Source organism: Bombyx mandarina, chromosome 19 (assembly GCF_030267445.1).
Source record: "Bombyx mandarina strain Sakado chromosome 19, ASM3026744v2".
In the NCBI taxonomy this organism is placed as follows: Eukaryota; Metazoa; Arthropoda; class Insecta; order Lepidoptera; family Bombycidae; genus Bombyx; species Bombyx mandarina.
The window spans coordinates 12,476,154-12,491,740 of NC_143225.1; the positions used below are offsets into that span (position 1 = coordinate 12,476,154).

General features: G+C 33.7%; 1 protein-coding gene and 1 long non-coding RNA gene across 2 annotated transcripts; both read right to left on the reverse strand.

The window, feature by feature from the left end:
- Positions 1 to 2,058, reverse strand: LOC114240979 (uncharacterized). The gene is made up of 6 exons (XR_003624534.2): positions 1,919 to 2,058; positions 1,564 to 1,600; positions 986 to 1,024; positions 748 to 788; positions 259 to 306; positions 1 to 68 (listed from the first exon to the last, which is right to left on the reverse strand). It is a non-coding gene; the product is annotated as an uncharacterized LOC114240979 (long non-coding RNA).
- On the reverse strand, positions 1,967 to 10,496 carry eEF2 (eukaryotic translation elongation factor 2). Its single transcript, XM_028171679.2, has 15 exons — positions 10,411 to 10,496; positions 9,873 to 10,087; positions 9,025 to 9,218; positions 8,464 to 8,661; positions 7,291 to 7,426; positions 5,814 to 6,036; positions 5,317 to 5,463; positions 5,051 to 5,212; positions 4,577 to 4,741; positions 4,205 to 4,396; positions 3,855 to 4,034; positions 3,424 to 3,713; positions 3,115 to 3,217; positions 2,582 to 2,839; positions 1,967 to 2,291 (listed from the first exon to the last, which is right to left on the reverse strand). Exons 1-15 carry the CDS (start codon positions 10,453 to 10,455, stop codon positions 2,223 to 2,225), a joined length of 2,577 nt encoding a protein of 858 aa, XP_028027480.2. The 5' UTR covers positions 10,456 to 10,496; the 3' UTR covers positions 1,967 to 2,222.
- Positions 10,497 to 15,587: the final 5,091 nt, after the last annotated feature.

Below are 15,587 nucleotides of genomic sequence, written 5' to 3' on the forward strand. Positions count from 1 at the left end.
ATGCTTGATGTTTTTTTATTTAACTTCCAGTACATACATTTAAGATTGTTTTATTAACGGCAATCAACCTGAAACGAGAGAAAGAACAATTTGAGATTTTGTTTTCATTCATAAGTGACAATTTTACTGAATCGTCAGTTTCAGAATTTTAATTTTAATTTTCCTCACAACAATTCAGAACAGGTCTGTGATTATTCTCATCATTAACAATTTATTTCTTTTAATTAAATTCGACTACATTATATTTAACGTTCTTACCTGAAAATGACATTATACGAAGACAGACTGGTCTCTTCAAATAAAGAACTGCAAAAAATGAAACTTTATTAGATGGTGAAATTAAAAATTTCTAACTCTTGTAAAAAAATCTTTATTCAGTCCTGTTGAGCTTGTAATAACCGTCACGGTGACATTAAGGCGTAGTTTTATCATCATTGACTCGAACGAAACACTAGATTTGTGTGCTTAGTGCGGATCGTAACGTTCTCTATAGCGTAAAAGTTAACTCAAATTTGTAGGTATGCAGTTAGAAAGATTGGAAACTAAATGACGGCCAAGACTACTAGCACTATTAGCATACGTGCCCCTGGCATTGGTGGAGCTAATCGGCGACGGTGCAAACTCCCTATCATGGGGCACCCATGTCATTTCTGATGGGGTAACAACATTTACCTTGTTTAAGCTTTCAAATAGGTAGTTGGCTAATTGGCTTTCAGTCTACGTACAATGTAATTAGGAGTGAATTACCTTGTATCGGTGCTCTTGAAAGATTGGACATCTATTGGAGTCTGTAAAAAAAAAAGACATTTAATAACATCATGTTGCTTTTTATTAGTCTGTTAGAAGTGGAATAAATTTCAGTCCTGTTGAGCTTGTAAATAACTCTCACAATGGCATCAAGTTAAGTTTATCATCATAATAGTATTTTCGTCAATGTAACTTCTTTTATAAGTAAATATATATAAATTTATGAACTTCTATTTACCTTCCCCGTGCCATGTGGATATGATGACAAAATGACAAACTGAAATAAAAAAATAAATTAAATTAGTATATTTGTTTACACACATACAATTTGCTTAAAATTTATAAAAATCAGCAATATAAATTTGTTTTCCACACAAAAATTCAGAACAGGTCTGTGAAAAATTTTCATCATAGAAATTATTTTGAAACTAACTTCAAAAACGGAATTAAAAAAAAAACACAGTTAACATTCCTATATGTGACAAATTATTAATTTTGTTTAAATTTCAAAAAGAGAAAAGCAGCAATTTAACAATTTTAAAAATTAAATTGCCTGCCATTTAATAGTAATTGAAATAAAATTTAAGTTCATAAAATGGACTAGTGGAATTCTCGGTTGAATCTTTTTTGAAATTTTACAATTATTTTAGTGATTTAATAACATTTCCTTTTTGGAAGGTCTTAACTCTGTATCTTTGAACAGTACCGTGCAATGAGTGTTCACAAAATAATAATTGGATATTATGATATACTATATGGGTGTTTACTAAAATAGGTACAATAAAGCAAACAGAAAGAATAAAGTTCTGAACTTACTTTTCTCATTTTCGTTTCGCCTTTAATCTCCGAAATCCTGTATTAGAAAGAATAGAATATTAATATTTTGGAAAAATACATTAAATTAAAAAATACCATTTCTGTCAATATTTCAATGAAATTAGTCATTTCAATTTTGCCCCACGCCAATCTTAGGATTAAAATAAATTTATCGCTGTAGTGATTTTTTAAGTATAAAAAAACATAGCTTACTATTAAAATAGTAAATCAAATTCAATTTTGGACACATCAAGATTACCATTCTAGATCCGTGCCACTTAAGTTAGCAGTTTTGAACTTATCAATAAAAAACAATATTTATTGACAGAAATGGCACAAAATTATATAAACTTACCTCATCTCCAGTGACCGTAACAGTCAAATAGATCAAATACAAAAAGAATTTTACAATAGAAAAAAAATATAATTTAAAATAATAATTACAGTACAAGTAGATCATGTGCATCTACATAACAATGTCATACCAAAAAAACGATATAGTTTGGTTTATAATTTATTTAGTTGAATGTGACATATTTAGCTGTTGTCTCACTTGCGCGTCTGCTTTAACATGATGCGGAACATGTGTTGTTGAAAATAAACATGCGTGAAGCGCTTTCCGTATAGATACGTTTTTTAATTTGCTTTAACTATGTAGTTTACAATTTGTCCAAATATTGAGTTAAGTCTGGGAGACCTTCCTTCAATCCTTTCCTCTTTCTCGTTTCCTGTAACAAACAATACTTAGTTGATAGATATTCTATTATATATTTTCTACTTGTATATATTTATTTAGAAAATTTAGATCAAACTGAATTTTGACTATATCAGTCGCACCATAGCATACAGTTCTTAGATATAAAGAAAAGGTCCATGTCTGGCAGTTTTTAAAGGTTATGAAGATTTTAAACAAATTCACAAAAACAAGTCAACACTAACAATTGCTCTTTTATGTTCAAACAGTCATCATATGCAGTTTTTGTAATGTAAATGTTTATAAGTTGTGAATAACATTTACCTGTACAACGTTGTAGGGCTTGCTCTGAGGTTCGCATGGGTCTCCAGGGAGGACCTGCCAATGGTCGAATACGCACTGCGGGAAGGCCTGTCCGCCGGTGTTGGAACGCAAATCGGCAGTAAAACCGAACGACTCATTGACAGGTAGGTAGGCCTTCACAATGAACATAGGTGTACCTGCCACCTGGGACTCTTCGAAAACGTGACCACGACGTCTGTTCAGCACACCGTAGATACCACCCACAGCTACTTCAGGACACTGCAAACAGAATGGGTTGTATCATTTCTAGACTCAATAAAATAGTTATCATAGCAAAGTCAAAGGATCTAAGTCAATACTAGAATTTGTTACAATTTAATGTTAAATGTCAGATCCCCTATTCAGGCACTGTGAACTTGAAACCAACAACACCAAAACAAAGAACTATTACTCTACCACGTTACGGAAAGGCGGATTTGCTGTTGAAAACACAACCCGCTTAGGATATGACGTGGAAATTGTTCTTAGATACGAAATTATCTTTTGAAACATACCTGAATTTCACAAAGATATACAGGCTCCATGAGACGGGGCTGAGCAGTTAGCAGACATGCGTACAAGCATCTTCTAGTTGTTGGAATGATTTGGCCACCACCTCTGCAAATTTCATAAATTATTATTATTAATTATTTAACAACAAAGTGAAAAAATATTGATACGAAACTCTTATCTTGCATTATATAATCAGTATATTAAAAATTGTTATCTTATCTACTTCTATATCATAAATATTTTGTTTTATCAAGAAATTACACCCACCCCTCCTTAAGAATTTAATTAATTTATATGTTAAGCTGTCTCACCTATGGATGGCATCAGTATGGAGTGTTACATCATAGATGTTGAATCTAACACCACGCAAATTCTCTTCAGCCATAACTCCTTCCTTAGCGGCCCACTGGAATCCAGCCACAACAGAGTCCTTAATTTCATTGAGGTACTGAACTCCTTTGGAGCAATCCACCAGGATGTTGGGGCCGGTACCCTCGGGGCCAAAGCACCAAATCTTACGGGCTTCGGTAACATCGTATTCGTACTTTTCTGTAAGATACCGAGCGCGAGTCTTGAAGTCATCGCGGGGATTTACGCGACCCTGAATAAGAAATAGAACATAATTATTGTATTAAAACCAAATAATATTGTTTTTCTTCATTTGGCTCTTCTATTGTAGAATTTTTAATAGATTGTCACTATACTTAAATTTTCTCAACCAAATGCTCAAAAAATTACTAACCTCATCAATGTCCTCTGGCAGACCATCAGGCATGGGCTGAGCCTTCATGAACAGACGGTTGTGCTTGTTGGGCGACTTTGAGAGACAGAGCTGGTCCGATTCCTCAGCTACGGTCTCACGGTACGACACGACAGGGTCAGACTTTTTGATTGGAATGCAAGCATGGTCCTCCTCAAGATCCTGTAAAACATTTGCTTCAATGTATCATATATTTTATAAATCAGAACCAGAACATTTAAATTTGGAAAATATCTTCAAATACATTATATGAGAGCAATGAATGTGTAATCAAATCTAAGACATTTTTCATCATTGATATCCTAATTTATTACTTTTTAAAATTTTATTACCTTAAGACAGATCTCAAGATGGAGTTCTCCAGCACCAGCGACAATGTGTTCTCCTGATTCTTCATTAATACACTGCACCATGGGGTCAGATTTAGCCAGACGTTTAAGACCTTCTACTAGCTTGGGCAGATCAGCAGGGTTTTTGGGCTCAACAGCGACACGCACGACTGGTGATACACTGAATTTCATCACCTATATAAAAAAACAGATTTAGAATAATCTAAAAGACTAAAATTGAACAATTCATATTACTTCAAATCTATGTATGTATAAATAGTGTTGGATGGTTTTGTTTACTTATCTATCTATACTTATATATTATACTATGAAGACGTATTATATATAATTGATAACAAAATTAATGTTCCAAACCTTCATGTTGTGGGCATTCTTGAAAGTGGTGATGGTACCAGTCTTGACTAAGAACTGATCGACTCCAACGAGACCACAGATGTTACCAGAGGGCACATCCTCAATAGCTTCAACATAACGTCCCATCATAAGGATTGTACGCTGGATAGTCTTCTCATACAAGTCCTGTGCAAAAGATTAACAAGATTGAGAAAATTCAGTTCAATGGTTCAATTGACTTTATTTTGTATTGTAAAAATTGTATCATTAGTGCCGTAGCATACAGTCCTTGGACATAAAGATAGAGGTCCTATGTAGCGTTTAGACACTTTTGATTTATTTCTCTACTTCCACCGTCCGCCAACACTCTCATTGTGCAAATACAAATACATGTATTCGTACTATAGTGCGGCACGTTTAGGCAGAAGCATAGGTGACTGACTAAATGTTCAATATTTAAAACGTATATGGTTCTTTGTTTCGAAATATACATACCTCTTTCTTTCCAGGTGTAAAGTTTGGTCCCATGATGCGAGCTTTTTGTCCGGTAACAACCTTGCCAGAGAAAACGCGTCCAAAGGCGTAGAAACGACCCTTGTCGGAGGTCGGCACCATCTTGCTCACGTACATCATCAGTGGGGCTTCAGGATCACAGCTCTGTTGCAAAGAAAATGGTGATTATCTAACAGTATCCTTTTTTGATGAAAATAAAATTTTAGCATAATAAAAATCAAATTCAGAAAACTTGAATTATATCTTACCTTGATACCAATGGCAGCTTCATCATCGTGGGGTCCCTCGTATAACATCTCCATACGATATTTCTGGGCCACTACAGGTGATGGTAAATGAATGGCAATCATCTGAAGCAGAGCTTCACCAGCGGGCAACCAAGAGCGCATCACAACCTACAATATAAATACGAAGATAGTAATACATACATTTAAAAAAAAAATGCTTGTTTCTAAAAATGACTTTACTTATGTAAGCTAATTGTGTTATGCACTTATTTGGCGAAAATAAAATGTTTAAAATTGTTGTTTCTTTCTGTCATGGGGTCACAAGTTAATGTAACTAGCAACCAATTCCTGAAAGAATTATAATAATGTCAGTCCACTTTGACACCCAGAAGCTGATACACATAGCAACTGGCAACACTTGGGACTAAGCTGTATTTATTTTACAATTACAAAACAATATGATATCTATTCCATCAAGATGTATCAAATATGTTTGTCAACAGTTTTGGATGCATTACCTTCAGCAAAGCTTTGCCATCTTTGTCAGAATCCTCATGCTTGATTGTGACCCCAATCTTCTTAAGGAGATCATCAATCTCCTCTTTCTTAAATTTCATGATGGCATCGAACACCTTGTAGATAGGATCCAAAACGTACATGCAAAATGAACGTTTGTTGTCATCATCCTTTTGTTTTGACCACTTCTTCGTTTGAGGGTTGAAAAAGTTTTCTCCCCATAACCTATTTAAATTTGTCTATTATTATTTGTATAATCATGCTTGAATAAGAATCCTCTTTATTAGGACTTTCCAGTCGATATTTTATTTTACAAAATTTATAGTGCAATTTGTTTAGAGCAGAAGCACTGACATGACTACATTGACTGATCATTAAAGTTTTGGATTAACTTTCGTATTCTGATAATTTTAACAATAATAATTATTTGTGTGTCTCAACTCTCATCGCATAATAGTTCATTTAGAACAATATACCAATCTATGTGGAGAGTTTGATGTTTGTCCCGGTCTGCCGCTGGTGTATAGTATCAAATACAGTACCCAGTATCAATGGGACAATATCATACTAATAATAACGAGTATTATACTAGTTTAGGTATAAGTTTAATTATTTTCGGTATGTAAATTTCATTCATTTTATTAAACATTTATTTGTTCTACATTAAAAACAACTGCCCTTTAGGTTTGAAAGTTCTTTGCAGAAGATTTTCTGGAAAATATTGCTGTTCTAAGCAGCAGGTGCTGATACTTGTAAGATTGTTTATTGTTATTTTAGAGATTTACAGCTCTTTATTTCATTATTTTTTATTGCAAAGATGTGTGGATGTTGTGGTTCGAATTTACAGTTTGTTTTAGTAATAAATTGGATTCAAAGCATATGATTTGTTTTAAAAAAATGATAGGTCTCTGTCAAAACATTTAAATTGTTATGTTTTGTTGTTACATAATAATATAACTTAAAAAACAGCGTGCAGAAGTTTGTGAACTTTACTTGAAATAGTTGAAAAGTGGAATTACATTTCCAAATTACATAAATATTGCAATACAGTAGTCGTGCTTGGATGATGACGTCATCCGCCTTCAACTACGTCACAGTGTTTAGCTGCTTTCTTGCAAGTTTTATAGAGCAAATACAGTTTTTCCATTTTTTCAATTTCCAGTTATTTAATTTTTGTGACAACAGATTAAGGACCCTTTAATATTTTTTAACAGAATCTAGCATTCAATTAATAGGAAAAAATCCAAATTACCATCTCGAATTCTAGAATCATTATGAAATCAAATCAAATAAAAAAAAAATTATTCAACATAAATGAAAGTACATACTTGATGAATGTCAAAAGAACTACCACCAATTCACAAAAACTAGCCTCTGTCCTGAGAAGAATTGGCAAGAAACTCAGCGGGCATTTGTTGTATTACATACACCCAGTTTATGATTGTCAGTACAATGATATTTACTTAAGTAAAACCTCACCTGTTCATAAGCTTGACAAGGTCAATCTTGAATTTGTCAGCATACATCTCAGAGAATTGTTTGAGGGTGAAAGCCCACCCATGAAGACCAGACCCGAAACCAACAGAGCCCTTGCTAGGGTCGACACGCACCTCACCTGATTTAGACAAAATGCATTTTAATTTTATATTCCCATTCTTGACGCAGAGCTTTTGTGAATTTTGGCTTGGCTGTCCTGGTTTGCAAATTTGAGTATACTGAGATACAATTAGGTAGGATCTGTCTTTCAAACGTAACAAGAATATTGTTGAAGAAAACTTTTTAAATATTTTTAATGCATTGATAGGACCCATCTGGTGTTAAATCCACCAGGCAACGACATCAAATTGTGAATGCGTTTGTGTGTCATTGAAAAACGAGACATGAAGTCAAAGTTTCAATGGCATTATATAATGGAGTCCCTGGTGGAAAAGTTTACAAACCCAAAGACAATTCATTAAATAGGGTCTATATGCACATATGTAAGCTTACAATACACATCCTATCATCCATATTTATGCAAAATTTATTACTTCACAGGTTTATTTTATTACTTTATGATCCCCCTTATTGTGGAATCTGATAGTGCATGCTATAAGCATGTATTTGCTTTGAAATTACCCACCTTTTGGAACATCAACATAATAGCCTGATAAGACACTGCCTTTAAAGCCCATAACTTTCTTTAAATGCCATTCATTATGGATTCACATATGTCAGTATATTTTTTATTGAGTTTAATTCTAGTTATTATTTATAAACTTCAACTTATTAGTTTATAATTTTGGATTACAAATAAAACATAATTTTTACAACCTACTTCTGTGCACAAATGCATTGTTTCTATAATTCTAATAAAATTAAAAAGTGAAATGTAAGTTTAATGGCTACATAATATAAATTGTAGAGATAACAGGTGCGTCCGTTTATGACCTTGATGGCTACACGCTAGCGTCTATCGCGCGTCTTGTCACGTGTCCAAAACATGATATCAAAAGATTCAATGTTGTCCAACAAAAGTTGTGACCATCAACAGTTTGTTATTTGAAATTTATAGAAACTCCCGAAAATGCCAGAACAAACTCAAGGAAACTGTACAGGATCTTGTGCTTATTGCAGAAAATTTTATAGGAAGTTATTATTTTAAGTACTCACCCATGGGACCACCATCATCGTTATATGTGGCTATGATGACGTTAACATTTTCTACAATACGCTGGAAGGTCTGGTATAGTTCTTCAGCTTCAAGTTGGAGCTCAAGAAGAGCACGGTCCATTTTGTTCATGAACAGAATAGGCTTGATGCGCTCGGCAATAGCCTGACGCAGTACTGTTTCGGTTTGTACACACACGCCTGGTTTACACAAAATTAAATTGCATTATAATATTTTAACATTACTAAGTTTTTTTGTTAGACTCTGCAAAACTGACTAGACAAATTTTGATACAACTTTTTGAGCTTTCAGCTTACAATGAGTGCCTTTTTGAGTAGAATAATTTATGTTAATTGAAAACTGACCTCTTGAGTTTCTGACGACTATATCTATTGAATCAGATTTTTCAAGCATTTCAAGGAAGCTCTAAGTAATTTCATATTAAGTCATATTCAAATCTTAATGGAAATAGCATAAAGGACTCTTCTATTACTGGTCATTAACAAATCAATAAGAAAGAATTCAATATTTTTTTATTTTTTTAAAATAAATATTCAACTTACCAGATACACAGTCAACAACAACAAGGGCTCCATCAGTGACACGGAGTGCAGCTGTTACTTCAGAAGAGAAATCAACGTGTCCAGGTGAGTCAATCAAGTTGATCAAGAAACCTTTCTCGCTCTTTTCACGCTGGTCAGGATTTGTGATGAATACTAAATCTTTCTCTTCAAGCTCGAAGAACATAGAGATGGCCCTGGTAATAAATTGCGTGATATTAAACTCATGGTACTTTTTAATATTCCCAAATTTAGTTTTTTATGATTCATCAGATGGCCGTTCTAAAAGATCTTCAATATTCATATCAGTCTTTTAATGGTAAAGAACATTCATCATTTAGATCCGAGAATTTTCAGTAAACTTGCTATTAAATTAAATCCAAGTGTTGAACAAAACATTACTAATGTATTATTATTTGTCTTTTCCTTAAACATGATTAGTTGGTAAAATGTTACTTAATTACTACACATTATTAAAATTTTATGAAATTTAATCACTTTTGCAACCCCAAAGTAAGAAAATGACTGACCTGATTCTATCGTGGTGTATTTCATGTGATAACTAAAACCATTCTAACTTAACCTAACAGTGTAGTCTAACTTTGTCGGTTTCCTTTGCAAATTTCGTAAATAAAAACCATTTCTAAGAAATCTTTTTCTACACATCAGCTACTATAAAAGCACGTTATATGTTATTTAAAACGACGTAGCTGGTACTCATGTGGTCTTTTGCATTAAAGCAATAATAATTTGTTTATAACGAGATTTTTCGTTAACTTAACCTCATAAAAGTTCAAGGGCAATGACGTTCGGTGCACCATGTGGCAATATGTATTTTTGAAGCTACTTACGTAGATTTAATGGTGATGCAACGGTCTTGTTCGTCCTTACGCGTGTCAGTGAAACGAGTCTCTCCAGCTCTCGCGCCAGCAATGATACCGGCCTTGGAAACCAACGAGTCCGTGAGGGTCGACTTGCCGTGATCGACGTGGGCGATCACAGACATGTTGCGGATATTCCGCTTCTTGTCCATCATCCCACGGATCTCGTCTACCGTGAAATTCACCTGCACATACGAAATAATAGCTCATCATGCTGACACAACACAGATGTTAGATTTTAGACATTTAGCACTTAGATACACTTATGATATTGTAAAGGTTTAGGATGTTTAATTATATTTGAGATGAGTGATTGTTGAAGTCTCGGTACGAACACTTTGAGCACCACATCACTTGAAAACGTCATCCAATTCACAAAGACCTGACCCGAACAAAGCAGAACTTTTACAGTAACTATTCCGTCAAATTAATAAAATATGCACGTGAAACGTATGAAAACATTCACCGGGATACATTACTGGTCACTAAAACTGATTTCCTTACTCACCATTTTAGATGGTTTATGATTTTGTTCTATTAAACCAACTACCATACGCCAGCAATGGCGTACGCTTTGAAAAAGGACCCTTGCGAGGGCCGGATGTCGCAGGTCGACGTCAAATAAAAAGAGTCATAGACAACATATAATGCTGCCAGACCACTGAAGTATGAAACGCTTACTCCGAGATGTCAACACGAGTGATTGAGCATTAGTCGATTTTCGAGATTGTCTGTTAGTAATCTTTTTGAATACTATGACGCGTAACAGATTTGGCTGAATAACAATTTGTTTGGTGTTTTGTGGCCTAACTTGATCTTCTGAATTCAAGCTGATTGAATTGAGACTATAATCAATTGATAGAATATTCAATCAAACTATGTAGATGGAAATGAATATCACTGGTGGTAGGACCTCTTGGTTATCACTGGTGGTAGGACCTCTTGGGAGTCCACACGGGTAGGTACCACCACCCCGCCTATTTCCGCCGTGAAGCAGTAATGCGTTTCGATTCGAAGGGTGGGGTAGCCGTTGTAACAATACTGAGACCGTAGAACTTATATCTCGAGGTGGGTGGCGCATTTACGTTGTAGATGTCTAGGGGCTCCAGTAACCACTTAATAGCAGGCGGGCTGTGAGCTCGTCCACCTATCTAAGCAATAAAAAAAAAAAAAATGATGTGAAATAAAATATCAGTAAAATGGTTATTAGATTATCGTTATCATCATCAAGTTTTGATCCTTCTTATTTTGACATGAAAAACCTTTTTTAAAAACCCGACCGCCTTCATAATAGCTGCTTTTGATTCATTTTAAATCTCCGCAAGGATGACCACGTCTGTACTTAACGCTTAAAAATAAATTTTCTCGCTTTACGTCAGCGATATTGACGTACATGCACAGTAAGTACGGTACTTTAAAAATTTACATTTTTCGCATATTATATTCTGCGTTCTTCTAATAATCTATTACTTGACTGTCCCACCTACATCTCTAATTTGAATTTTACTTCCTCTCAATGTCAAGATGATCACTGATCACGTACATATCTCTCAAATGAAGGGTTCGGCAACTTTTGCTTAATGAATTGGCAGGAATATCTAATAAGTAAACTTACTTTGTATAATTTTTTTGTCATAAATATATTATAAATATTGAATATATGTGGAATGTATGGATGTATATATGTAGTGCTGTATGACCTGTGTATATGTATGCGTTATATATTTTATGAATTAGGTTTTTTCAGTAAAAGCAATGCATCTTTCAAAGTACTCTCTTTACCAACTTTGGGTGACTGGTAGAAAAGGTTTTAAGCTTTTAGTCCACCTCTGTAGTCTTGTGCAAAAAGAAAATTAGTAAAAAAAAAAAATTGACAAAATATAACAATTCGTACAACTTTGTTCCTGGCTTTCCCGTTATTTATTAAGGTAATATTTTTGCTACTGTTTTTTTAGTCTTAAACGTGTAAAAATCATGACTAATTATTTATTTTGTATGTGGTAAAGTAGATAATTTACGAATATGCACCGAAATTGTTGAATATGGTTTCCATGACTCGACTAAAAAGTTCAATAAGCTATCAGTAAATTTCCACAATTTTTTAAAAAATATTCATTTTTCTTGTTTATTTCTTATTCATTTCATTTTCGATTAAACTTTTTATAGCACACGCCCCACTTTTATTACAAAAGATTTGGTTGTAAGGATGTGCCTTTGCCTGTCGGGTTTGACTGCTTTTTAGTAATTTAAACACCTCCCCATCAGCTGGGACAGTCTACTATAAAGGTCTATGTTATTATAATGCAAAATAATTTGACTTGATTGGTTTGTTGGTGTCATTTTCAGGTAGATTAAATCTTCACAATTTATTTAACCCATTTTTTTATTTAGTCTATATGAGCGCCACCTATTGTCTAGTAGAATGTCTAACATTGACTCATTGTTGATAGATGCCGCTACACTCCAAAATTATCACATTTTAATAAAAACACTCAGCTTAATCATGTAGGTACATAGATTATACACTTAATATATTCATCATGTACTAGATCATATACTCAATATTTGAGATGCTAGATGATTTTTATACTTTTCGATGTAATTTTTTATTGCAAATATAATTAAAAAAATAGCTAACAATTAATGAAAAACTACAATGAACATAAGCATTTAATTGTGTTTTGTTATTACATATTAATTTGAATTTTACTGTCTGGTCTTCACTGGAATTCAGAATGAGGGCAAATTTAGAGGGTTGGGTTGGGGAGTATTTTGATTGCTATCGATAAGGGTGGCAAATGTAAGAACAGGGCTTGTACAAATTGTATGATTTTCTTGTTGCAATAAAATTAGTCCCGTTTTAGGTAATCTAATGAGTGGATATTCGCTATTCACTTTAGTGAGCACTCCATTGTTTCGTGAATTATCTAAACATAAATATTAGTACCTTTTTTTAATTACAAATAAATAAATATATATAACATCTCTTGCTAAGTGTGATTCAAATAAATGACCAAAAATATAGATGGTATGTAGTACTCGGTTTTAATGGTAAAAAAACGAAATTTAAAACATATACGTTAATAATTCATTTTAAAAGCCTGAAATTAGAAATTAACGAAATAATTATATAATTAAATTATTCGTTTCTCCACCACATACTGAACAAAACATCCGTATGGTAGCAGTTTACAAGCGCCGCGGCGCCGCTTAATATCAACATAAATGTATTTTTGTGTTATAGAATTTAATGTATTAGACAAAATACCGATAGCCCATTCAATCGAAATTTGACTGTAGTTTTTAATTGCTTAAATGGTTGGACGAGCCCACGACCCACCTAGTGTTAAGTGGTCGGCGAACTTATTAGCCAGAGACAAAGACGCAAATTAAAACGATTTAAAAAAATTGAGAGCCAAATCTGTTTGTAAATGTAGTAAATTTTATCAATATAAATATATTTTTTGTGTTAACATTTCATTTATAATAATGCATAAGAATTATTTAATATTAAAAAGATTTTTTTTTTGAAATAATGCATTTTTTTACATGAAATTATTATTGCAAATCATAAAATAAATGCTATATTATATACTGCTTCGATTAGGTAATATATTATAATAATCGACATCAGGGGTACATACTATTAACCGGCTTTTTCGTCCATAGCCGGATAATATTAGAGGCCGGGTAAGCCCGTAGGATATTTGTGCCAGACCCACTCTCAAGAGGTCAAAGAGCCGCACTTTGCCGACTTCTGTGTTAAGTGATTAACCATCGACATTAAAAACGTAAATGCCGCCACCCATATTAAGGCGTGAATCTAAATCTCAGCTGTTTACAGTAGGTACAACGGCTGCCCCACACTTCAAACCAAAACGCATTACTGCTTCACGGCATAAATAGGCGAGGTGGTGGTACCTACCCGTGCGGATTCACAAGAGATCCTACCATCAGTAATTACGCAAATTATAATTTTGATTTTTATTACACAATGTTATTCCTACACCTCGGAAGTCAATCGTGAACATTTCCTGAGTTCGTATTTCATTAGAAAAATTGGTACCCGCCTGGCATTCGAACACGTCGTTCGACGTCTTATCCTATAGGCCACGACAATGTTACATATGTAGCTATACAAGAAATGTATTATGTGGCCCTGGCTATCTCGTCATACCACTAATTTCACTTCATCATTGACCTCCGAATTTCTCCACTTACCATTAGTACCACAATCCTGTCATATTTTGTCGAGAAGAAATCATGCACTCGATTCGGATAGGGCGATACACATGTATACTATAATCTGGTGAATATATTGATTTTAATTTTTGCGCCAGTAAAGTTTGTATCGGTCAACCCTGAATGTTATCTGAGGGGTGAGCTCAAGGTCATGGACATTATTGACTTCCTTCACATAACGTTTTGTTATTACAAGATACGTATTACTAAATATTGTAGAAAAAAATTGTTTTCTTTTTAAATATAATATGTACTTTATATATAAATAATTTAAATGATAATAAATACTTTAAATATCAGTGAAGCAAGTACCTACTTTGATAATTGGATTTTGGAATTTTAGCATGGCATTCTCATATTTGCAATTGGAAATTACTAATTGTTGTTCTACTCAGATTTCCATCTTGAGTTTCTCGGCGGATCTTCTCAGTGGCTCGTGATTCCAATCCAGGGGTAAATTCTGCAAAGCACTACTATCCTTGCTTGCCTTGCCCTAGTGTTACCAAATCAATTCGCTAATGTTCTGAATTGACGAACTTTGTTGGTATAACTATTAAAATAAATAAATTTCGTATGAAAGATGAAATTTAATTAAAATACACGTAGTTTTTCATATTTCAAAGTTCACAGCCACAGTTAAAATGTCTCAGTTAAGTTTCTAGCTCGTATTAAAACACAATCTATATATTAATACGTGAAGCAAAAACTTTATGTCCCTTTTTACGAAAATTGTGCGGACGGAGGAGTATGAAATTTTCCACACTTATAGAGAATATAGAGAAGAAGTGCACAATGCTAATATTTTTTTTAAATAAGGCATAAAAGATACATTAAATCAATAAAGAAAACATTACACACACTACATACCATGTATTTGACGCACACACGTATGCATACTATTTATTGTCAAACTTTTGTTCTTGGCGTGTTTTGTCAAATTGAGAATAGATTAATATTGTTTATCTTTGTTAATATTTTTTATAGTGGCGAAATTTGAAATTATAGAAGTATAAAATACAATCATAATAGTGTACAAACTTACAATTTCAATTAATTATAGTCGAATTTCGACTACTGCGGGACCTCTAGTTCACATTAAAATCCAAAAGATATGTAGACTCGATCATTTCGGCTCACTGTTTCACTAACTTCATATGTCTATAGTGACATTTATCTACATAGTGGTGGTAGGACGTCTTGTGAGTCCGCACGAGTAGGTACCACCACCTCGCCTATTTCTGTTGAAACAGTAATACGTTTCAGTTTGAAGGGTGGAGCAGCTGTTGTATTATGAAACTGAAACTTAGGATTCATGTCTCAAGATGAGTGGTGGCGTGTTGTTGACGACGTTGTTGATGGCGTTGGTTTCTGGTAGCTCGTCCACCCTTCGAAGCAATAAAAAAGGTTTCTGAAGCAAAAGTTTGAGGTCACTGATTCTCAGGA